This window comes from Amblyraja radiata, chromosome 2, assembly GCF_010909765.2.
Source record: "Amblyraja radiata isolate CabotCenter1 chromosome 2, sAmbRad1.1.pri, whole genome shotgun sequence".
Taxonomy (NCBI): domain Eukaryota; kingdom Metazoa; phylum Chordata; class Chondrichthyes; order Rajiformes; family Rajidae; genus Amblyraja; species Amblyraja radiata.
In genome coordinates this window covers 117,410,370-117,436,567 of record NC_045957.1, presented here as the reverse complement: position 1 = coordinate 117,436,567, position 26,198 = coordinate 117,410,370, and the positions used below count along the sequence as shown (strand labels likewise).

At 47.7% G+C, this 26,198-nt stretch overlaps 1 protein-coding gene across 2 annotated transcripts in view; it reads right to left on the bottom strand.

Moving 5' to 3' along the window:
- Nucleotides 1-26,198, bottom strand: part of LOC116967563 (Y+L amino acid transporter 2-like) — an 82,943-nt gene that overhangs the window by 6,289 nt on the left and 50,456 nt on the right. For both annotated transcript variants that reach the window (XM_033014190.1, XM_033014184.1), the window contains exons 6-8: nt 24,843-24,946; nt 18,254-18,350; nt 12,470-12,619 (exon numbers count right to left, since the gene is read on the bottom strand). In XM_033014190.1, the coding sequence (XP_032870081.1) occupies nt 12,470-12,619; nt 18,254-18,350; nt 24,843-24,946 (351 nt within the window). The remainder of the gene's footprint in view (nt 1-12,469; nt 12,620-18,253; nt 18,351-24,842; nt 24,947-26,198) is intronic.

Here is a 26,198-nt window from a genome sequence, read left to right as displayed (position 1 = left end):
GCTTATGCTTGTTTTAGGGGCTAGTCCCCTTCAATTTTCTCTTCAGCATATAAAAGGCATGCTCAATTGGGTTCAGATCGGGTGATTGACTTGGCCACTTGGTGATCGGGGTTCTTTGGACAGGCCAACAATGCAACCCAAACGGGAATGTTCCACAGTTGTTTGCAAATGACAACTTGGCCCGGCAGTAGTGGTTTAAGTTGTTTGCTGGACTTGTCATGTGATCGTTTCTGGATGTCGTGTTTCTCCTGGATGCGCTTCTGGATCACGGCTGGCTTCAGCACCTGTGGCACCAATTTCTGCTGGACAATCGGTATCGGAAGTCTCGTTGTCCTGGACATCAGTCGCTGGGCTAGTGAGCCCAGGACCCCGTCTCTAGCGATGTTTCTGAGGTTTAAAAGGACGAGGTACACATCTGACTTGGCCAGGTGGGCCCGTTCCATTAGCTGTTTTGCGCTTCTGACAGCTCGTTCAGCGAGCCCGTTACTTTGTGGGTATTCGGGACTGCTCGTGACATGGTGGAAATTCCATCGGTTAGCAAAGTGTTTGAAGGCGCGACTGGTAAACCGTCTTCCGTTGTCGGTTTGCAAGCGGGCAGGTGCGCCGAATGTGGAGAAGTCTTTCTGTAGCTTTTGAATGACCATTTCTGATGTGATAGAGGTCAGTAAATCAAGTTCGAACCAGTTAGAGTAGGAGTTGACCAGGGCTAGATAATGTTTACCGTGCCATTCGACCGCCAGCGAAGTGCTGGTGGAGGTTGTTATAGCAGGGGCTGTCTCTGTTGGTGTGGTGCAAGGCTGTTGCAGATGGGGCAGGAGGCTGCCCTGTCCCGTATGTGTTTGGCCATGCCGGGCCAGTAAAACATGTTCTGTGCGTGGGCCAGGGTGGCATCGGTGCCTGGGTGCCTCTTTGTAATATTCGTCACGTAAGGATGACTTTGTGGCCCTTAACTATGACACCGTCCTGTATTACCAGTTCATCACGGATTAGGAAGAACGGCTACACCTCCAGTGGTGTGCAGGATTGCCTGTCTGACCAGCCTCTCTTGATTATGGATGAGAGCAGCTGGAGAGTGGCGTCGGCGGCTGTGTGTTCGGCTAGACGGTGCAATCGTTCCATGGGAACGAAGTCAATGCTGAGAACCGTAAACTCGTCTCGTTCACAGGGGTGTCGTTCGCTGGATGCCCGTGGTGCGCGAGAGAGGGTGTCAGCAACGAGCATGTCTTTACCCTTTTTGTAAACAAGTCGAATCGCTGGAGCTGCATCATCATACGCTGCAGACGTGCAGGTGCTGCGTGTATAGGTTTATTGAGGATGGTCACAGGAGGTTGGTGGTCTGTCTCGACCGTGAAAACATTCTCAAAGATAAAGTCCTTGAATTTAGAACAAGCGAAAACCACAGCCAGCAGCTCTTTCTCGACCTGCGCGTAGCGCTGTTCGGTGTCCGTCATGGTGCGCGAGGCATAAGAGACAGGACGTAAAGTCCCTTCGGCAGATGTTTGTAGGCAGGCGGTGCCCAGCCCGTATCGTGAGGCATCGCAGGTAACCGTGACAGGAGGCCTCAGGTCGAAGAACGTCAAGGTGGCAGCGCTGGTCAGCCTCGACTTTAAAGAGTCAAATGCTTGTTGGTGTTGCTGGAACCAGGACCAGGCGGTATCCTTCCGAGTGGAGGAGTGGGTTCGAATCCCACTTCTGACACCATATAAATAAGCAAACTGTACAATCTGGAGTTCAAGATCATCTTTAATCAGTACCCATATTAAAGCGGTACAGCAGGTTGTTAGTTGTTAGTTCATCGTTACCGCTTCCAAGACTGACCAGTATAGGAAGTGGGTGTTAGTATGAATCATACAGTAAGGTGGGGTTAGTGATGCTATTCTGCTATGATTGGTTCACATGCAATAACCAATCTACAGTTGCTTTAGCAGTATGTTTGGGATCATTGTCTTACTGTGGAATGAACTGCCGGCCAATGTGTTCTGAAGCATTTGTTTGAACTTGAGCAGATAGGATGTGTCTATATACTTCAGAATTCATTATGCTACGACCATCACCAGTTGTATCATAGAAACATAGAAAATAGGTGCAGGAGTAGGCCATTCGGCCCTTCGAGCCTGCACCGCCATTCGATATGATCATGGCTGATCATCCAACTCAGTATCCCATCCCTGCCTTCTCTCCATACCCCCTGATCCCTTTAGCCACAAGGGCCACATCTAACTCCCTCTTAAATATAGCCAATGAACTGGCCTCAACTACCTGGCAGAGAATTCCACAGATTCACCACTCTCTGTGTAAAAAATGATTTTCTCATCTCGGTCCTAAAAGACTTCCCTCTTATCCTTAAACTGTGACCCCCTAGTTCTGGACTTCCCCAACATCGGGAATAATCTTCCTGCATCTAGCCTGTCCAACCCCTTAAGAATTTTGTAAGTTTCTATAAGATTACCCCTCAACCTTCTGAATTCTAGCGTGTACAAGCCGAGTCTATCCAGTCTTTCTTCATATGAAAGTCCTGCCATCCCAGGAATCAGTCTGGTGAACCTTCTCTGTACTCCCTCTATGGCAAGAATGTCTTTCCTCAGATTAGGAGACCAAAACTGTACGCAATACTCCAGGTGTGGTCTCACCAAGACCCTGTACAACTGCAGTAGAACCTCCCTGCTCTTATACTCAAATCCTTTTGCTATGAATGCTAACATACCATTTGCTTTCTTCACTGCCTGCTGCACCTGCATTCCTACTTTCAATGACTGGTGTACCATGACACCCAGGTCTCGTTGCATCTCCCCTTTTCCTAATTGGCCACCATTCAGATAAAGTCTACTTTCCTGTTTTTGCCACCAAAGTGGATAACCTCACATTTATCCACATTATACTGCATCTGCCATGCATTTGCCCACTCACCCAACCTATCCAAGTCACCTTGCAACCTCCTAGCATCCTCCTCACAGCTAACACTGCCCCCAGCTTTGTGTCATCCGCAAACTTGGAGATGTTGCATTCAATTCCCTCATCCAGATCATTAATATATATTATAAATAGCTGGGGTCCCAGCACTGAGCCTTGCAGTACCCCACTAGTCACTGCCTGCCATTCTAAAAAGGACCGGTTTACTCCTACTCTTTGCTTCCTGTCTGCTAGCCAGTTCTCTATCCACATCAATACTGAACCCCCAATACCATGTGCTTTAAGTTTGTATACTAATCTCTTATGTGGGACCTTGTCGAAAGCCTTCTTAAAGTCCAGATATGCCACATCCACTGGTTCTCCCTTATCCACTCTACTAGTTACATCCTCGAAAAATTCTATAAGATTCGTCAGACATGATTTACCTTTCATAAATCCATGCTGACTTTGTCCAATGAATTCACCACTTTCCAAATGTGCTGCTATCCCATCTTTAATAACTGACTCCAGAATTTTCCCCACCACCGATGTTAGACTAACTGGTCTGTAATTCCCCGTTTTCTCTCTCCCTCCCTTTTTAAAAAGTGGGGTTACATTAGCTACCCTCCAATCCTCAGGAACTACTCCAGAATCTAAAGAGTTGTGAAAAATGATCACTAATGCATCCACTATATCTGCGGCTACTTCCTTAAGTACTCTGGGATGCAACTTATCTGGCCCTGGGGATTTATCGGCCTTTAATCCATTCAATTTACCTAACACCACTTCCCGGCTAACCTGGATTTCACTCAGTTCCTCCATCTCATTTAACCCCCGGTCCCCTGCTATTTCCGGCAGATTATTTATGTCTTCCTTAGTGAAGATCATCAATGAAGATAAGTGAGCCAGTACCTTCAGCAGCCACACATCCCCACGCCATAACACCCCCACCACCGTGTTTCACAGATGAGGTGGTATGCTTTGGATCTTGGGCAGTTCCTTCTCTCCTCCATATTTTGCTCTTGCCATCACTCTGATATGTTCAGGGCCTGTTCCACTTAGTGTCCTTGGCATGCAAATTACGCGACCTCGTGGTCGTATTGAGGCGTGCAGGGCATCGTATGACCGTGTGGGGCTGGTCCCACTGAGAAGCAGGGAGGGGTATGGAGTTGTGCGCGACATCGCGCGGGGCTCCGAAATGTTTGTAGCGAACAAAATCTTTGCGTGCCAACGGCTTGTCGCGTAATTGACGGCCAAAGTGGGACAGGCCCAAGACCCTGGCGCGACGCAAGGTCTCACCTCCAACAGCAGCAGAAACAGGCAAACGATCGCTGAGCCCGGCCTGGGGCTCACGGCCGTTGCGGTCCGGATCCGCCCACACTTCTACTCCCAGAGCGGGGCCAAGAAAATTGAAGATAGACACAAAATGCAGGAGTAATTCAGCGGGACCGGCAGCATCTCTGGAGAGAAGCAATGGGTGACGTTTTGGGTCAAGACCCTTCTTTCAGTCTGAAGAAGAGTCTCGGCACGAAACATCACCCATTCCTTCTCTCCAGAGATGCTGCCGGTCCCGCTGATATACTCCTGCATTTTGTGTCCATTGTCAAATTACGTCACGCACTCCAGACGGCTGTGCGGGCGCATGAAATTGCGCGCGACCTCGCGGGACCGTCGCACCTCAACGCGACCACGAGGTCGCGTAATTAGCGTGCCAAGGACACGCAAGTGGGACAGGGGCATTAATCTTCATCTCATCTGTCCACAAGACCTTTTTCCAGAACTGTGTTTGTTCTTTTAAGGACTTCTTGGCAAACTGTAAGCTGGCCATCCTATCTTTGCGGCTAACCAGTGGTTTGCATCTTGCAGTGTAGCCTGTATATTTTTGTTCATGAAGTCTTCTGCAGACAGTGGTTATTGACAAATCCACACCGGACTCCTGAAGAGTGTTTCTGATCTGCCGGACAGGTGTTTGGGGATTTTTCTTTATATTAGAGAGAATTCTTCTGTCATCAGCTGTGGAGATCTTCCTTGGCCTGCCAGTCCCTTTGCGATTAGTAAGCTCACCAGTGCTCTCTTTCTTCTTAATGATGTTCCAAACAGTTGGTTTTGGTAAGCCTAAGGTTTGGCTGATGTCTCTAACAGTTTTATTCTTGTTTCTCACCCATAATGGGTTCTTTGACTTTCATTGGCACAACTTTGGTCCTCATGTTGATAAACAGCAAGAAAAGTTTCCAAAGGTGATGGAAAGACTGGAGGAAAGACTAGGTGCTGAGAGCTCTCTTATGCCTGCATTAAGGAGGCAATTAAACACACCTGAGCAATTACAAACACCTGTGAAGCCATGTGTCCCAAACATCATGGTGCCCTGAAATGGGGCGACTATGTATAAACACAGCTGTAATTTCTACATGGTGAAACCAAAATGTACAAAATAGCCTTTATTAAAAATATGACAATGTGCACTTTGACATGTGATTTTTCTCTATTACAAATCTCAAATTGTAGAGTACAGAGGCAAATAAATAAATGATGGGTCTTTGTCCCAAACATTATGGAGGGCACTGTAGGTAAAAGGGGCTTCCAGATTAAACGTGACACGAGGTGTCGGGCTCAGCTAAACGTTATTTGTTCTTTGCTTTCTGTTGTGGGATTAAGCAGATCCTACAACTGGTGACCCCGTTGCTACATGCAACCTTCCATTTACTCACGAAATGTACGATGATAAAAGTGACACGGTGTCCAGTCCCAACTCTTTTGACAACCAAAGTTTTCAATATTAGAAACTCGATTTCACTCCCTCAATGTCATGAGCCAATGAACAAAATTCGGGTTCCTGGCAGCTCTTCTTCAGAGCAGATCGAACGGGAAGTAGAGGACGTGCTCCTTAATCCTGAAGAAATGATGCCATACGATGTGCTTAAATCCGCTATCTGGACAATAGACAATAGGTGCAGGAGTAGGCCATTCGGCCCTTCGAGCCAGCACTGCCATTTACTGTGACCATGGCTGTTCATCCACAATCTTGCTTTCCTGCCTTCTCCCCATATCCCCTCTCCACTATCTTTAAGAGCCCTATCTAGCTCTCTCTTGAAAGCATCCAGAGAACCGGCCTCCACCACCCCCTGAGGCAGAGAATTCCAGATTCACAACCCTCTGTGTGAAAACCTTTTTCCTCATCTCCGTTCTAAATGGCTTACCCCTTATTCTTAAGCTATGGCCCTTGGTTCTCGACTCCCCCAACATCGGGAACATGTTTCCTGCCTCAAGCACAGGGGTCGGCAACCTACGGCCCCCGGGCCGAATGCGGCCCGTACCCCGAAATCATCCAGCCTGCAGACGCATTTTTTGGTCCGTAGTCACCCGGCCTGCAGGCTTCCGTCATCTCCGGTATTTCCCGGGCCCGAGGTGCCCAGGCGCGGTGATGCAAAGAGCCCTGCGCTGTCGCCCGAGCGGGGCCGAGCGCAGATCTCTGGCTGTACCGCATCCTGCGCAAAGCCGAGCACCATCTGTGTGTGGGCTTCACTGTCGGGATCGGGGTTGTCAATAAGCCAGGGATGAGTGTGAGTATTTGAGCCACTGCCTTCAGGACAGAGCCAAGGCAATGGTCCGTAGGTGCGCCATGTTGGTGAGCGCCCGTAACTAGGGGGCCAGTGCTCCGGGTGGCGTCCTCGAAAGGGCGGGATCTATGCGAACACATGATTTGATGCCTGCCATCCGGGGCGGGATGGGGGCGGGATCCATGTGTACACGTGATAGATGTGGCCCGCCATCCGCTCACAGGCATGCGTCCCGGCCCCTATGCAGAACAAGGTTGCCCACCCCTGCTCTAGCGTGTCCAAACTCTATCACATCTGCCGAGATAGTGATATTAGGGTCATAGAGTATGGAAACAAGCTCTTCGACCTATCTTGCCTGCGTTTGGCCCATTTCCCTCTAAACCTGTCCTAACCATGTACCTGTCTCAATGCTTTTTAAAGGTAGCGATAGTCCTTGCCTCAACTATCTCCTCCAGCATCTCGTTCCATACACCCACCACCACCGTCTGTGTGAAAAAAATGACCCCACAGATTCCTATTAAAACTTTCCAACCTCGCCTTAATCCTGCGTCCTCTGGTTGCAATGACATGTACAACTGCAATATGACCTCCCATCTAGTGTGGGAGGAAACCGGAGCACCTGGAGAAAACCCACGCGGTCACGGGGAGAACATCTCTGGAGAGAAAGAATGGGCGACGTTTTGGCTCTGAAGAAGAGTCCCGACCCAAAACGTCACCCACTTCTTCTCTGCAGAGAAACAGCCCCTTCAGCCCCCCCGAGTCCGCACCGACCAGCAATCCCCGCACACTAACACTATCCTGCACACACTGGCGACTCTTTACAATTTTTACCAAAAAACAATTGACCTACAAACCTGCACGTCCTTGGAATGTGGGGGGAAACCGGAGCACCCAGAGAAAACCCACACCGGTCTCGGGGGGAACGTACAAACTCAGTCCAGACAAGCACCCATAGTCAGGATGGAACCCGTGTCTCTGGCGCTGTGAGGCAGCAACTCTACCGCTATGCCACCGTGCCGGCCTCACTCTACCTTATCTACTTGTTGCTGGCAGCCTAATGATGAGGGGAGGAGGAGAAAGGCTTACACATGCACCAAGATTTGGCACAAAATCGGCACGGTGGCGCAGCGGTAGAGTTGCTGCCTCACAGCGCCGGTGACCCGGGTTCCATCCTGACTACGGGCGCTGTCTGTACGGAGTTTGTACGTTCTCCCCGTGACCTGCGTGGGTTTTCTCCGGGTGCTGCGGTTTCCTCCCACACTCCAAGGACGTGCAGGTTTGTAGGCTAATTGGCTGAGGGTGGGGATGGGTGACATTTCGGGTCTGAAGAAGGGTCCCAAAGCAAAACATCACTCGCCCTTTTTCTCCAGAGATGCTGCCTGACCTGCTGAAGTACTCAAGCACTTTGTGTCCCAGTTGGTTGTTTAATTGGCTTCTGTAAATTGTCCCAAGGGTGCAGGATGGAACTGGTGCATGGGTGATAATTGGTCACCGTGTCCCTGCCGACCATTGGTGGGCCGAAGGGTCTGTTTGCGTACTGCATCCCTAAACAGGGATGTAATGCTGAGGCTCTATAAGGCGCTGGTCAGGCTGCATTTGGAGCACTGTGAGCAAATATCTGAGGAAGGATGTGCTGGCTCTGGAGAGGGTCCAGAGGAAGTTCTGGAGGAAGGAAGGAAGAGAAAGAATAATTCCAGGAATGAGTGAGTCAACATATGATGAGCGTTTGACGGCACTGGGCCTGTACTCGCTGGAGTTTAGACGGCTGAGGGGACACCTCACTGAAAGTTACAGAATAACAAAAGACATAGATAAAATGGATTGTTCAAGAAGGAACTGCAGATGCTGGAAGATCGAAGGTACACAAAAATGCTGGAGGTCTGAAGAAGGGTTTCGGCCCGAAACGTCGCCTATTTCCTTCGCTCCATAGATGCTGCTGCACCCGCTGAGTTTCTCCAGCATTTTTGTGTACCTTAGATAAAATGGATGTGGAGAGGATGTTTCCACCGGTGGGAGAGTCTAGGACCAGAGGTCACAGCCTCAGAATTAAAGGGCGCACTTTTAGAAAAGAGGTGAGGAGGAACTTCTTTAGTCAAAGGGTAGTTAATCTGTGGAATTCATTGCCACAGGGGGCTGTGGAGGTCAAGTCAGGGGATACTTTTAAGGCAAAGATAGACAAATTCTTGATTAGAACGGGTATCAAGAGTTATGGGGAGAAGGCAGGATAATGATTAGCATTTCCTTCCACTGCTATGCAGACGATACACAACTCTATCTCCCCCTGAAACCCAACAACCGATCTAATCTACTGCCTCGAGGATATAAAGTGTTGGATGGCCCAGAACTTCCTCCAACTAAACGAGAGCAAGTCTGAGGTCATCCTTCTCGGCCCCTCTGACAATCAAAATGATAGCAGGCAGCCTTGGAAGCCTTACCCCATTACTCAAACCTCACGTCAAGAACCTTGGCGTGATATTTGACTCAGCATTGAAATTTGACAAACAAGTCAATGCTGTGGTAAAAGCTAGCTTCTTCCAGCTTTAGACGATAGCTAAAATAAAACTATTCCTCCAGTTTGATGACCTCGAAAAGATCATCCACACATTTATCTCCTCCCGCCTAGATTACTGCAACTCCCTTCACACTGGCATCAGCCAATCTTCCCTGTCCTGCCTGCAACTGGTCCAAATCGCCGCAGCGAGACTCCTGACGGGCACCCGAAAAAGGGACCACATCACCCCGATCCTGGCCTCTCTCCACTGGCTCCCCGTGCAGTTCCGAATAAATTTCAATATCCTCCTTTATGTCTACAAAGCCCTTAACGGGCTTGCCCCCACCTACATCAAAAGTCTGCTTACCCACCACACCACCTCCAGGTCCCTCAGATCGGCCGACTTGGGGTTACTGACCATCCCGCGGTCCAGGCATAAGCTCAGGGGCAACCGCGCCTTTGCGGTTGCAGCTCCTAGACTGTGGAACAGCATCCCTCTTCCCATCAGAACTGCCCCCTCCATCGACTCCTTTAAGTCGAAACTTATAACTCATCTTTACTCTCAAGCCTTTCTTGACGTCCTCTGAGGGAGGGCTGTATGGATGTATTTATGTATGTACTTAAACTATGAACCACTGTTGTATACAGTTAGTACCTCCACCAATGTAGAGCACTTTGGTCAACGAGAGTTGTTTTTTAAATGTGCTATAGAAATAAAAGTGACTTGACTAATGGGATTAGGAAGCAGAGATCAGCCATGATTGAATGGCGGGGTAGACTCGATGGGCAGAATGGCCTAATTCTACTCCTATAACCTGTGAACTTAGAGAGTTGCTGCCTTACAGCGCCGGAGAACCGGTTTCGATCCTGACTACAGGTGCTGTCTGTACAGAGTTTGTACATTCACCCTGTGACCTGCGTGGGTTTTCTCCGAGATCTTCGGCTTCCTCCCACACTCCAAAGACATACAGGCTTGTAGGTTAATTGGCTTGGTATAAGTGTGAAATTGTCCGTAGTATGTGTAGGACAGTGTTAATGTGCGGGGATCGGTGGTCGGTGCGGATCGGTGGGCCGAAGGGCCTGTTTCCGCGCTGTATCTCTAAACTAAACTAAACATCCTGCAGTTACAAAGTATCATTGCAAGTGGCTCCAACACAGACTGTCTGCTCGATTACAAGTAACCAGAGAGTTACATGTGCAGTCCAAGGTAACAGTGTCATAATGTATCATCTGCAGCTCCTGGGAGCAGACTTTAGTTACTTTCCCAGACTGATATCTTCGTAAATTAAAAAAAATCTTGTATTTAAAAAATATATATTTAAAAATACATTGGTTTAGTTTAGTTTAGTTCAGTTTTAGTTTAAGATACAGGGCGGAAACAGGCCCTTCAGCCCATGCCCATCCAGGAACACTAACACTATCCTACACACAATAAACAATAGGTGTAGGAGTAGGCCATTAGGCCCTTCGAGCCAGCACCGCCATTCAATATGATCATGGCTGATCATCCACTATCAGCACCCCGTTCCTGCCTTCTCCCCATATCCCCTGACTCCGCTATCTTTAAGAGCCTTATCTAGTTCTCTCTTGAAAGTATCCAGAGAACCTGCCTCCACCACCCTCTGAGGCAGAGAATTCCACACTCACAACCCTCTGTGTGAAAACCTTTTACCTCATCTCCGTTCTAAATGGCTTAGCCCTTATTCTTAAACTGTGGGCCCTGGTCTGGACTCCCCCAACATCGGGAACATGTTTCCTGCCTCTAGCGTGTCCAAAACCTTGATAATCTTATATGTTTCAATAAGATTCCCTCTCATCCTTCTAGATTCCAGAGTATACAAGCCCAGTCGCTCCATTCTCTCAGCATATGACAGTCCCGCCATCCTGGGAATTAACCTTGTGAACCTACGCTGCACTCCCTCAATAGCAAGAATGTCCTTCCTCAAATTTGGAGACCAAAACTGCACACAATACTCCAGGTGTGGTCTCACTAGGGATCTGTACAACTGCAGGAGGACCTCTTTGCTCCCATACTCAACTCCTCTTGTTATGAAGGCCAACATGCCATTCGTTTTCTTCACTGCCTGCAGTACCTGCATGCTTACTTTCATTGGTACACAAAATTGCTGGGGAAACTCAGCGGGTGCAGCAGCATCTATGGAGCGAAGGAAATAGGCGACGTTTCGGGCCGAAACCCTTCTTCAGACTGCTGTACAAGGACCCCCAGATCCCGTTGTACTTCCCATTTTCCCAACTAGGGACAATTTACAGTTTAACCAAAGACAATTGACTTACAAACCTGTACGTCTTTGGAGTGTGGGAAGAAACCGTGGATCTCGGAGAAACCCCACGCAGGTCATGGGGAGAACGTACAAACTCCATACACTCAGCACCCGTAGTCGGGATCGAACCTGGGTCTCTGGCGCTGTACGGCAGCAACTCTACCGCTGCGCCATCCGTCCTGACCTCCCATCTACCTTTAGGGACGACAGGTGGCACAATGGGCTAAGTGTTCGGCTGGCGACTGGAAGGTGGCCGGTTCGAATCCCGCTTGGAGTGCATACTGTCGTTGTGTCCTTGGGCAAGACACTTCACCCACCTTTGCCTGTGTGTGAATGTGTGTGAGTGATTGGTGGTGGTCGGAGGGGCCGTAGGCGCAGAATGGCAGCCACGCTTCCGTCAGTCTGCCCCAGGGCAGCTGTGGCTACAGAAGTAGCTTACCACCACCGAGTGTGACTGAGGAGTGAATGAATAATGCGATGTAAAGCGCCTTGAGTATTAGAAAGGCATTATATAAATCCCATCCATTATTATTATTATTACCTCATTGAAGACCTTCAAACTAACTTTATCAGACTTTATTTTGCACTGAACCTTTCACCCTTTATCCTGTATCTGTACACTGTGATCGGCTTGATTGTAATCATGTATTGTCTTTCCACTGACTGGATAGCGTGCAACAAAAAAGCTTTTCACTGTACCTCGGTACACGTGACAAGAATGAAGTAAACTACTGTAAATCAAGACATCCCAAGCACTAGTCATTTATGTGAATACTTTAAGAGCCCTATGGTAATATCGGCCCACTTACTCCGCGCAGACCAGCGATCACCCCGTACACTAGCACTATCCTACACACACACTAGGGACAAATGTACAATTTTACCAAAGCCAATTAACCTACAAACCTGCACACTATTTTCTATATTTCCATGGGTTTTTGATTGGGGATGATCAGCCATGATCACAATGAATGGCGGTGCTAGCTCGAAGGGCCGAATGGCCTCTTCCTGCACCTATTTTCTATGTTTCCATGTCTTTGCAGTGTGGGAGGAAACCGGAGCACCCGGAGAAAACCCACGCAGGTCACGGGGAGAATGTACAAACTCCGTACACAGACGGCAACCCAAGTCGGGGTCGAACCCGGTCCTCTGGCACCTGTGAGACAGCAACTCTGCCGCTGGGCCACCGTGCCACTCACTAAAACAATACACAATATGTATTCGTGAGATTTTTTTTGAAGCAACATTACCTTCACAGGTCTTGGTAGATCAGGAAACTTCCATCTCAGATAAATCTGACTGGCGACAGACAGGCCGATGAATAGCCAGTAGTTAAAGCTGAAGTAGTTGATGAGAGTGTAAATATCTTCAATGCAGAGATAGATTAACGCTATCGCTCCCTAAGAAACAAGGATAAACAACATTAAACCACGCAGTCAATAGGAAAGGAGAGGTTTCTTTCTCATGTCTTCCTGTTAAATTACATTTTAGTCATAGAGTGATACAGTGTGGAAACAGGCCCTTCGGCCCAACCTGTCCACACCAACCAACATGCCCCAGCTACACTAGTCCCACCTGCCTGCGTTTGGTCCATATCCCTCTAAGCCTGTCCTATCCATGCACCTGCCCGAATATTTCTTAAGTGTTATGATGGTACCTGCCTCAACAACCTCCTCTGGCAGCTTGGTCCATACACCCACCACCCTTTGTGTGGGAAAAGTCACCCCTCAGATTCCTATCAATAAACTTAAATATTTTCCCCTTCACCTTAAACCTGTGTCCCCTAGTCCTCGATTCCCCTACAAAGGGGAAGAGACTCTCATGATTTTATACACCTCGATTTTACTTCCTTAAAAACAGTAAACATTTTCAATGGTTTCACATCATAAGCATTTCAGATTGCAGAGAATTCTCTATTTTTGCCCAGAGCAGATGCGTAGCTGGGGCATGTGGCAGGTGTGTGCGAGTTGGGCCAAAGGGCTTGTTTCCATGTTCTATGACCCTGATGCATTATGATTATTAATAATCCTTAGCTAATGAATAACAGAACTGAATGAACATGTACTTTATTATTGAAGCTCACTGAAGGTGGCAGCACAAGTCGTTTAGTTTAGACTTTATTGTAGACTTTGGAGCTGCACGGGAAGGTAGCCGCTCCCGCCCTCACGGGTCTCGGGCAGATGGGGCTCGTCAGCCTGGGAAGGCAGTCCGTCTAGGAGAGGGAAAACTCTGATTTAAAACCTCCACTGCCTTGTGGCCATATCCAGTCATGGAAAAGGCTCCTGGAGTAAACCTCAAGAAAACCCGGAGTCGGAGCCCCTAAGGCAGTTCGTCGTTGTCTACAACCTCGCTCTGGCAGCTCCTGCGACGGCGCTGGTGCCAAACTGTAACGGCCCTGCTGTTCCTTTAGATCGATCAGCGACGTGGAGAGGGGGGACGTGCTGCATGGGCAACAGCCTGTCCTCCATATGACATCGCCCAGGCTTGCATCCGACCAGGATGCATCACCCATGGTCAGTCATGACCGAGAGGGGCCTACTAAAGGAGATATAGCACGGGAGCAGTCAACGAGTCACGCCGACCAGAAATCCCACTTACACCAGTTCTATCTTACGCACTAGGAACTGCTCTTGTGTTGTGTTGTCCTATGTTTGATGAAATCAAATCGTAAAAGATTGTAAGTGTGAAACATTTTAACAAATTGATCAAAATCCACCAAGTGTTACATGGCCATTTATTTCCATTGCCTCTCATCCACAATAGTGTATACGTTATAGGAGCAGAATGAAGCCATTCAGGTCCATGCCATTCAGTCATGGCCGATCTATCTTTCCAGCTCAACCCAAATCTCCTGCCTCACAAACTTAGATATAAACATAGCAAATAGGTGTGGGAGAAGGCCATTTGGCCCTTCGAGCAAGCACCCGCCATTCATTGTGATCATGGCTGATCATCCACAATCAGTACCCGTGCCTGCCTTCTCCCCATATCACTTGATTCCGCTAGCCCCTAGAGCTCTGTCTAACTCTTTAAAATTCATCCAGTGAATTTGCCTCCACTGCCTTCAGTGGCAGAGAATTCCACAAATTCACAACTCTCTGGGTGAAAAAGTTTTTCTCATCTCTGTTTTAAATGGCCTCCCCTTTATTCTTAGACTGTGGCCCCTGGTTCTGGTCTCGCCAACATTGGGAACATTTTTCCTGCATCTAGCTTTTTCCAGTCCTTTTATAATTTTATATGTTTCTATAAGATTCCCTCTCATCCTTCTAAATTCCAGTGAAAACAAGCCCAGTCTTTCAATTATTTCCTCATATGACAGTCCCGCCATCCCGGGGATTAACCTTGTGAACCTACACTGCACTGCATCAATAGCAAGGATGTCCTTCCTCAAATTAGGAGACCAAAACTGCACACAATACTCCAGATGTGGAATCACCAGTTCCCTGGACAACTGCAGAAGGACCTCTTTACTCCTATACTCAAATCCACTGATTATGAAGGTCAACATGCCATTAGCTTTCTTCACTGCCTGCTGTACCTGTTTTTTCATAAGGTCATAAGGAATAGTAGAATTGAACCTTTCGGCGCATCATGTCTACTCCACCATTCAATCATGGCCAATCTATCTTTCCCTCTCAACCCCATTCTCCTGCCTTCTCCCCATAACCCCGGACACCCGTACTAATCAAGAATTTGTCAATCTCCACATTAAAAATACCCATTGACTTGACCTCCACAGCCTTCCGTGGCAATGAATTCCACAGATTCACCACCCTCTTTAAAGAAATTCCTCCACATCTCCTTCCTAAAGGAACGTTCTTTAATTCTGAGTCTATGGCCTCTGGTCCTAGACTCTCCAATTAGTGGAAACATCCTCTCCACATCCAGGTCTTTCACTGTTTGTAAGTTTCAATGAGGTCCTTCCCACAACTGTGGGTGGAGGGTGGTGAATCTGTAGGATTCTCGGCCACAGAATATTGTGGAGGTCAAGTCAAAAGATATTATTAAGGTGGAGATTGACAAATTATTGATAAGTGCAGGTGTCAAGGGTTATGGGGAGAAGGCAGGAGAATGGGGTTGAATGGGAAAGATAGATCAGCCATGATCGAATGGTGGAGTACACTTGATGGGCCGAATGGCCTAATTCTGTTCCTAAAAGGCGGTCATGGTGGCGCAGCGGTAGAGTTGCTGCCTTACAGCGAATGCAGCGCCGGGGACCCGGGTTCGATCCCGACTGCGGGTGCTTGTCTGTACGGAGTTTGTACGTTCTCCCCGTGACCCGCGTGGGTTTTCTCCGAGATCTTCGCTTTCCTCCCACACTCCAATGACGTACAGGTATGTAGGTTAATTGGCTTGGTGTAAAAGTCAAAATTATCCCTGGTAGGTGTAGGATAGTGTTAATGCGCGGGGATCGCTGGTCGGCGCGGACTCCAGTGGGCCGAAGGGCCTGTTTCTGCACTGTATCTCTAAACTAAAGCATGAACTATGGATATTCTTCTAAACCACAGCGAGTACAGGCCCAGTGCGGTCAAACCCTCATCATTCTTTAAAATTATCAATATTCTCTGGCTAATATCTTTGGTTACATCAGGGTTGCCCAAGTGACCAAATGGACAGTGGGTCGATGCCAGAGTGTCTCCATGGCTCTTATCTCTGCTTCTCCCCGATGGCAAGGGCAAGGTGCAAACGAGACACAAAGACAGCAGATCAACACCCTCACACTGCGTTTAGTTTTAGTTTAGAGGTTCAGCGCGGAAACAGGCCCTTCGGCCCATCGAGTCCTGCACCGACCCCCGCACATTAACACTATCCTACCCACACTGGGGACAATTTACAATCGCAACAAGCCAATTAACGTACAAACCTGTACATCTTTGGAGTGATCAAAATGTGAACTGGGCGGCAAGGTGGCGCAGCGTTAGCGTTACTGCCTTCCAGCGCCGGAGACCCGGGTTCGATCCTGACCACGGGTGCTGTCTGTACGGAGTTTGTACGCTCTCCCCGCGACCTGCGTGGGTTTTCCCCGAGATCTTCGGCTTCCTCCCACACTCCAAAGACGTACAGGTTTGTAGGTTAATTGGCTTGGTGTAAATGTAAAATTTGTCCCCAGTGTGTGTGGGGTAGTGTTAATTTGCGGGGATCGGCGGTCAGTGCGGATCCGGTAGGCCGAAGGGCCTGTTTCCGCGCTGTTTCTCTAAACTAAACCCCATTCTCCTGCCTTCTCCCCATAACCTCTGACACCCGTACTAATCAAGAATCTTATCTATCTCTGCCTTCAAAATATCCACGGACTTGGCCTCCACAGCCGATGGTGGCAAAGAATTGGACGCGGAATAAATCAGAGACCAATGCTGCACGAGACAGAGTCACAGAGTCACACAGCATGGAAAACAGGCCCTTCAGCCCAACTTGCCCACACTGACCAACATGTCCCATCTACACTAGTCCCACCTGCCTGCATTTGGCCCAAATCCCTCTAATCCTGTCCTATCCATGTACCTGTTTAAATGTCTTTTAAACATCGCGATAGTACCTGCCTCTACTACCTCCTCCAGCAGCTCGTTCTACACACCCACCACCCCTTGTGTGACAACAATTACCCCTCAGGTTCCTATTAAATCTCTCCCCATTCACATTAAACCTATGCGCTCTGGTCCTCGATTCCCCTACTGAGTAAAAGACACTGTGCACTGAAGATGTTTGTACTGGGAGTTTTGGAAGTGACATTAATAGTGACAGAATCATAAGTTCATGGAGCAGAGTTAGGCCATTCGGCCCATCATGTCTACTCCGCCATTCAATCATGGCCACTCTATCTTTCCTTCCCATTCCCATTCTCATGCCTTCTTACCATGACCTCTGACACACTATACAGCATGGAATATGGCCCTTCGACCAAGCTTGCCCACACCGACCAACATCTACCCTCGCCCCTCCTCTTGGCATTTGATCCATATCCATCCAAACGTTACCATCCAAATCATGGACCTGTCCAAGCGTCTATTAAAAGGGTGTGAGCTACAGGGTGGGTCTCTATTCCATGAAGCGTAGGAGGGTCTTATAGAGGTATACAAAATCATGAGAGGAATAGATCGGGTAGATGCACAGAGTCTTTTACCCAGAGTAGAGGAATCGGTGACCAGAGGACATAGGTCCAAGGTGAAGGGGAAAAGATTTAATAGGAATCCGAGGGGTAATTTTTTCCACACAGAGGGTGTTGGGTGTATGGAACAAGCTGCCAGAGGAGGTAGTTGAGGCTGGGACTATCCCATCTATTAAGAAACAGTTGGACAGGTACATGGAGGGTTATGGACCAAGTGCAGGCAGGTGGGACTAGTGTAGCTGGGACATTGTTGGCCGGTGTGGGCGAGTTGGGCCGAAGGGCCTGTTTCCACACTGTATCACTCTATGACTCTAAATGACTATCCAAGAGTCTCCAAAACAAGCTCCGTTGATGTTTAGTTTAGTTTAGAGATACAGGGTGGAAACAGGCCATTCGGCCCACCGAGTCTGCACCGACCAGCGATCCCCGGCACACTAACACTATCCTACACACACTCGGGACAAGTTACATTTACACCAAGCCAATTAACCTACACACCTGTACGTCTTTGGAGTGTGGGAGGAAACCAAAAATCTCGGCAAAAACCCACATGGTCAGGGGGAGAACGTACAAACTCCGTACAGACGGTGCCCATAATCGGGATCGAACCTGGGTCTCTGGGACTGTGAGCGCTCTGTAAGGCAGCAAGTCTACCGCTGCGCCAAGGAATTTGGCCGCCAGATTCTCAAGGAGTCACACAGCATGGAAACAGGCCACTCGGCCCTACTTGCCCTCGCCGCCCCACACGTCCCATTTACACCCGTCCCACCTCCCTGCGTATGGCCCGTATCCCCCCGAAACCTTTTCCTATCCATGGACCCGTCCAAGTGTGACTTGCAAATGGCCAACAATGACTGGGAGCCTCCAGAACTAGTTCCGCTGGTGTGTAGGATATTAGCACGAGTAAAATCATTTCACAAATGGTACTTACATTAAAACACAAGGCCGGGATCGGAGTGCATCTAAATACATGGACCATGCAGAGGAAACTGGGCAAATGTCCTTCTCTCGAGGCAACAAAGTAAAGCCTGGAATACAACGATGGAAAATAGTGAGCACCGTTCAATAGATATATAGACATTAGGTGCAGGAGTAGGCCATTCGGCCCTTCGAGCCAGCACCGGCATTCAATATGATCATGGCTGATCATCCACAATCAGTACCCCATTCCTGCCTTCTCCCCATATCCCCTATATTTAAGAGCTCTATCTAACTCTCTGTTGAAAGCATCCAGAGAATCGGCCTCCGCTGCCTTCTGTGGCAGAGAATTCCACAGATCCACAACTCTCTGGGTGAAAACGTTTTTTCTCAAACCTTCTCACAATTATTTCAATAGGCACTACAAATAAACTGTTCATAAGTTATAGGAGCAGAATTAGGCCATTCGGCCCATCAAATCTACTCTGTGAGTCAATCCTGGCTGATCTATCTCTCCCTCCTAACCCCATTCATTGCGTAGCAAAGAAATCACACACACACACACACACCCCCACCCCCACACATCCACACCCACACCCACACCTATCTTATAGAGGTGTCTAAAATCATGAGAGGAATAGATCGGGTAGGCGCACAGAATCCTTTGCCCAGAGTAGGGGAATCGAGGACCAGAGGACATAGGTTTAAGGTGAAGTGGGGAAATATTTAATAGGAATCTGAGGGGTAAATTTTTCACACAAAGGGTTGTGGGTGTATGGAACAAGCTGATGGAAGAGGTAGTTGAGGCAGGGACTATCCCAACATTTAAGAAACAGTTAGACAGGTACTTGGATAGGACAGGTTTAGAGGGATATGGACCAAATGCGAGCAGGTGGGACTAGTGTAGATGGGACATGTTGGCCAGTGTGGGCAAGTTGGGCTGAAGGGCCTGTTTATACACTGTACTGTATCTCTCTGAGCAACGGGCATCAGAGGTTATGGGGAGAAGGCAGGAGAATGGGGTTAGGAGGCAGAGATAGATCAGCCATGATTGAATGGCGGAGTAGACTCGATGGACCGAATGGCCTAATTCTGCTCCTATCACTTATGAACAGTTTATTTGTAGTGAAATAAAGATTAAAATCTATTCTTTCCCTGGGGGGAAATTATTATAGAAATTATTATAGAATCTTAAGAAAGAAATTAGAAAAGCTAAAAGAAGATATGAGGTTGCTTTGGCAAGTAAGGTAAAAGTAAATCCGAAGGGTTTCTACCGCTATATTAATAGCAAAAGGATAACGAGGGATAAAATTGGTCCATTAGAGAGTCAGACTATCTATCTGCAGAGCCAAAAGAGATGGGGGAGATATTGAACAGTTTCTTTTCTTCGGTATTCACCAAGGAGAAGGATATTGAATTATGTGAGGTAAGGGAAACAAGTAGAGTAGCTATGGAAACTGAGGATCAAAGAAGAGGAAGTACTGACACTTTTGAGAAATATAAAAGTGGATAAGTCTCCAGGTCCGGACAGGATATTCCCTAGGACATTGAGGGAAGTTAGTGTAGAAATAGCAGGGGCTATGGCAGAAATATTTCAAATGTCATTAGAAACGGGAATAGTGCCGGAGGATTGGCGTACTGCGCATGTTGTTCCATTGTTTAAAAAGGGGTCTAAGAGTAAACCTAGCAATTATAGACCTGTTAGTTTGACGTCAGTGGTGGGCAAATTAATGGAAAGAATACTTAGAGATAATATATATAAGCATCTGGATAAACAGGGTCTGATTAGGAACAGTCAACATGGATTTGTGCCTGGAAGGTCATGTTTAACTAACCTTCTTGAATTTTTTGAAGATGTTACTCGGGAAATTGATGAGGGTAAAGCAGTGGATGTTGTATATATGGACTTCAGTAAGGCCTTTGACAAGGTTCCTCATGGAAGGTTGGTTAAGAAGGTTCAATGGTTGGGTATTAATGGTGGAGTAGCAAGATGGATTCAACAGTGGCTGAATGGGAGATGCCAGAGAGTAATGGTGGATGGTTGTTTGTCAGGTTGGAGGCCAGTGACGAGTGGGGTGCCACAGGGATCTGTGTTGGGTCCACTGTTGTTTGTCATGTACATCAATGATCTGGACGATGGTGTGGTAAATTGGATTAGTAAGTATGCAGATGATACTAAGATAGGTGGGGTTGCGGGTAATGAAGTAGAGTTTCAAAGTCTACAGAGAGATTTATGCCAGTTGGAAGAGTGGGCTGAAAGATGGCAGATGGAGTTTAATGCTGATAAGTGTGAGGTGCTACATCTTGGCAGGACAAATCAAAATAGGACGTACATGGTAAATGGTAGGGAATTGAAGAATGTAGGTGAACAGAGGGATCTGGGAATAACTGTGCACAGTTCCCTGAAAGTGGAATCTCATGTAGATAGGGTGGTAAAGAAAGCTTTTGGTGTGCTGGCCTTTATAAATCAGAGCATTGAGTATAGAAGTTGGGATGTAATGTTAAAATTGTACAAGGCATTGGTGAGGCCAATTCTGGAGTATGGTGTACAATTTTGGTCGCCTAATTATAGGAAGGATGTCAACAAAATAGAGAGAGTACAGAGGAGATTTACTAGAATATTGCCTGGGTTTCAGCAACTAAGTTACAGAGAAAGGTTGAACAAGTTAGGGCTTTATTCTTTGGAGCGCAGAAGGTTAAGGGGGGACTTGATAGAGGTTTTTAAAATGATGAGAGGGATAGACAGAGTTGACGTGGAAAAGCTTTTCCCACTGAGAGTAGGGAAGATTCAAACAAGGGGACATGATTTGAGAATTAAGGGACTGAAGTTTAGGGGTAACATGAGGGGGAACTTCTTTACTCAGAGAGTGGTAGCTGTGTGGAATGAGCTTCCAGTGAAGGTGGTGGAGGCAGGTTCGTTTTTATCATTTAAAAATAAATTGGATAGTTATATGGATGGGAAAGGAATGGAGGGTTATGGTCTGAGCGCAGGTATATGGGACTAGGGGAGATTATGTGTTCGGCACGGACTAGAAGGGTCGAGATGGCCTGTTTCCGTGCTGTAATTGTTATATGGTTATTATATGGTTATTATAAATGTGCATTGACAATGGATGTCATGTCCAAGTGCTTCGTGGCAGTCTAGTTCAATACCTTGAGTTCATTGTCGAAATATTGAAATTGGGAGACAAGTTACACAAAAAGGTCAGAGCAAGGAGGTGCCTAAGGTGGTGTTAGCGAGGGAGAAGTCTGAGATGAGTTTTTCACCCAGAGAGTTGTGACTCTGTGGAATTATCTACCACAGAAGGCAGTGGAGGCCAATTCACTGGATGCGTTCAAGAGAGAGTAGTAATGGGCCTGTCCCATTTAGGCGATATTTTGGGCAACTACAGCAAAGTTTTCAACATGTTGAACATTTTTCGGCGAATGTGGCGACAATTTTTGCTGTCGCAGATTGACGTAAGTGTTGTTGTAGGTTGATGTAGGTGCTGTCATAGGTTGTCGCCAGGTATCGTAGGAGAATTCCATTAAAACTAGTAGCTGGCGGTCGTCTAAAGAGTAGCCTAAGTGGGACAGGCCCGTTAGAATTATCTCTAAGGGATAAAGGAATCAACGGATATGGGGAGAAAGCAGGAACGGGGTACTGATTGGGGATGATCAGCCACGATCATATTGAACGGCGGTGCTGGATCGAAGGGCCGAATGGCCTACTCCTGCACCTAGATGAGGAAATACTTTTTCACACATCGAGTTGTGAGTCTGTGGAATTCTCTGCCTCAGAGGGCGGTGGAGGACGGTTTTCTGGATACTTTCAAGAGAGAGCTTGATAGGGCTCTTAATGATAGCAGAGTCAGGGGATATGGGGAGAAGGCAGGAACGGGGTACTGATTGGGGATGATCAGCCATGATCACATTGAATGGCAGTGTTGGCTCGAAGGGCCGAATGGCCTACTTCTGCACCTATTGTCTAATACACCCACCACCCTTTGGGTGAAAACGCTAACTCTCAAGTTCCTAGTAAATATTTCCCCCATCACCTTAAACCTGCGTCCTCTGGTCCCCGATTCCCCTACTCTGGGCGAGGCTCTGTGCGTCTACCCGATCTATTCCTCTCATTATTTTGTACACTGCTATGAAATCACTCCTCAATTATTATGTTTACATAACCGTTGTGCTGCTGCAAGTAACAATGTCATTTTTCCATTTTGGGTCATATGATGTGAGAGGAATCCCGAGCACCCGGCCAAAACGCAAACATGTTTAGTAATGAGGTCCACTAACAGAGAGTAGTTTAGTTCAATTTAGAGAAAACTGACCCACCGAGTCCATGTCGACCAGCGATCCCCGTACACTAACACTATCCTACACACACACACACACACCTCGGGAAATTTTTAAAATTTATACACCAAGCCAATTAACCTGCAAGCCTGTACGTCTTTGGGGTGTGGGAGGAAACCGAAGATCTCGGAGAAAACCCACTCGGTCGCGGGGAGAACGTGCAAACTCCGTACAGGCAGCATCCAGAGTCGGGATCGAACCCGGGTCTCTGGCTTTACCGCTGCGTCACTGGGCCGCCCCAGATTGACAGGTTCTTGATTAGTACGGGTGTCGGGGGTTACGAGGGGAATACAGGAGAATGGGGTTGAGAGGGATAGATCAGACATCACTGAATGGCGGTGCAGACTTGGCCGTGCACTGTAAAGGGCCTGTCCAAATTGGCGATTATTTTTTGAGACTGCCGACATCATCGATGTATGACGTATCAGGGTCGCCTAAAGATTTTTGAACATTTCAAACTCCAGCGGCGACAAAGGAAATGTTGCGACACTTGAGGAAACACCGCCGGTCAATACGTCTTCACGCCACGTCACCGCCGCATCACAGCGCGACTTTTTCGGTGACCAGAGACTTCAGTCAATTATGCCGAAATTGTCGGCGAAAAAATTTCGGCAAGTCGGACAGGCCCTTAAGGCAGCAACTCTACCGCTGCGCCACCGGGCCTCCCACTGGAGTTGCCCAGATATGTTGTTGAAGTGTTAATTTCCTGTTCCTCTCAAACGGATGTCCAACTCATTTGATTAAACTGGCAGCAGATGGAGAAGAATCGCTGCCCTGATTCCAGCTCATTAAACCACCTCTAACTTGCTCACAGAAACACATTGTGACATTAAACACTGCACGATGCATTTGGGAACTGTAGTGATAATGAAGCTACAGTTACAATACAGCCCTGGAGGTTGTTGCCAAGATATAATCGACCTGTATCTCTAAACCCGATTAATAGGATCGTAAATGTTTCCAGACAGGAAGATGCATAGATCAAAGTGTGTTTAATTTAGTTCAGTTCAGTCAGTTTAGTTTTCACGCTGCTGATCATCCACAATCAGTACCCTGTTCCTGCCTTCTCCCCATATCCCTTGACTCCGCTATCTTTAAGAGCCCTATCTAGCTCTCTCTTGAAAGTATCCAGAGGACCTGGCTCCACTGCCCTCTGAGGCAGAGAATTCCACAGACTCACAACTCTCTGTGTGAATACTTGGCCAGTAAATTTATTCATTCATTCATTCATTCATTCAGAAGGACCTCTTTGCTCCTATACTCAGCTCTTCTTGTTATGAAAGCCAACATGTCATTCGCTTTCTTCCTGCCTGCTGTACCTGCATGCATAAGCATTCCTTGCTTATGTCACTGTATCTCCCGGCACATCTCATTTTAACTATGCCCCTTAACGCAAAGCCCCCGAGTATTTGATTTTTCCATCCTGGGAAAAAGGTTCCAACTGTCTGGCCTATCTATGCCTCTCATAGTTTTATAAATACCTCAATACCTCAGGTCTCCCCTCAACCTCTGCTGCTGTGAGGTAGGCCTCAGCGAGGCCAGCAGCATAATCAAGGACGACTCGCACCCCGGCCACTCCCTCTTCTCCCCTTTCCCATCGGGCAAAAGGTACAGAAGTGTGAAAACGCATACCTCCAGATTCAGGGACAGTTTCTTCCCAGCTGTTATCAGGCAACTGAACCATCCTACCACAAGAGAGAAGACCTGAACTACTATCTACCTCTCTGGTGACTATCCTTGATCGGACTTTGCTGGCTTTACCTTGCACTAAAGGTTTATCCTGTATCTGTACACTATAACCATATAACCATATAACAATTACAGCACGGAAACAGGCCATCTCGGCCCTACAAGTCCGTGCCGAACAACTTTTTTCCCTTAGTCCCACCTGCCTGCACTCATACCATAACCCTCCATTCCCTTCTCATCCATATGCCTATCCAATTTTTTTTTAAATGATACCAACGAACCTGCCGCCACCACTTCCACTGGAAGCTCATTCCACACCGCTACCACTCTCTGAGTAAAGAAGTTCCCCCTCATGTTACCCCTAAACTTCTGTCCCTTAAGTCCACTGTGGATGGTTCGATTGTAATCAGGTGTTGTCTTTCCGCTGACTGGTCATCACGCAACTAAATCTTTTCACTGTTCCTTGGTACACCTGACAATAAAGTAAACTAAACTGAACTGAACTGAATTCTACCGCTGCGCCACCGTGCTGCAGTTTGCAATCCTCCACCCACCACACACTTCAGACTTACCTGGAGGATGCAATGATAGATGAGTTAAGGCCACCGTAGCAGGATATCGCTACCGACAGTGGTATGAGCCACTTCACGTAACCCAGGACACTATCTGCAAAAGTCTAAAAGAAACATTGTTTTGCATGTCTGACTTTCAACATAGACATAGTCACAGAGTCACAGAGCCTTAGTCATGGACAATAGACAATAGACAATATGTTTCAATAGGATACCCTCTCATCCTTCTAAATTCCAGAGTATACAAGCCCAGCCACTCCATTCTATCAACATATGACAGTCCCGCCATCCCAAAACTGCACACAATGCTCCATGTGTTTTCACTAGGACCCTGTACAACTGCAGAAGAACCTCTTCGCTTCTATACTCATATGAGTCATAGTCGTGGAGTCATAGAGTAATACAGTGTGGAAACAAGTCCTTCGGCCTAACTTGCCCACACCAGCCAACATGTCCCATCTACACTAGTCCACCTGCCCATATCTCTCCAAACCTGTCCTATCCATGTACGTGGATATAAAACATCTGGTTTTGTGTCCACCATCTGGTTACTAAGGTTGAATACTCTGATATTGACAAGAAAATAAGGGTGGCAGGGTGGCGCAGCTGGTAGAGCCACTGCCTCACGGCGCCAGAGACGCGGGTTCGATCCTGACCTCGGTTGCTGTCTGTGTGGAGTTTTCCCGTTCTCCAACAATCCAGCGGTATGAATGCCTATTTCTCTCATTTCAAGTCACCCTTGCATTCCCTCGCTGCCCCCTCCCCCCCCGCCCCAGTCGTCCGACTAGTTCCACTGCTTGGATCCCTTTGTCTGAAGGAGGTTCTTAACCCAAAATGTCACCCATTTCTTTTTTCCAGAGATGCTGCCTGCCTGCTGAGTTATAGAGTGATACAGCGTGCAAAACAAGCCCTTCGGCCCAACTTGCCCACACCGACCAACATGTCCCAGCTACACTAGACCCACCTGCCTGCACTTGGTCCATATCCCTCTAAACCTGTCCATGTACTGTACCCGTTTGATTTAAATGGTGGGATAGTCCCAGCCTCAACTACTTCCTATGGCAGCTTGTTCCATACACCCACCAACCTTTGTGCGAAAAAGTTATCACTCAGATTCCTATTAAATCGTTTCCCCTTCACCTTGAACCCGTCCTCTGGTCCTCGATTCCCCTACTCTGGGCAGACTGTGTATCTACCATCTGGAGTTACTCAGTATTTTAGGTCTCCCTTCGTAATCACCTCTCCCACAGCCCACAATGGGCCATCCACTGATTTCCCACAGGCTGAAGCCATTCCACGCTAGTTCCCAAGAGTAGAATTAGGCCATTCGGCCCATCGCCATTCAATCATGGCTGA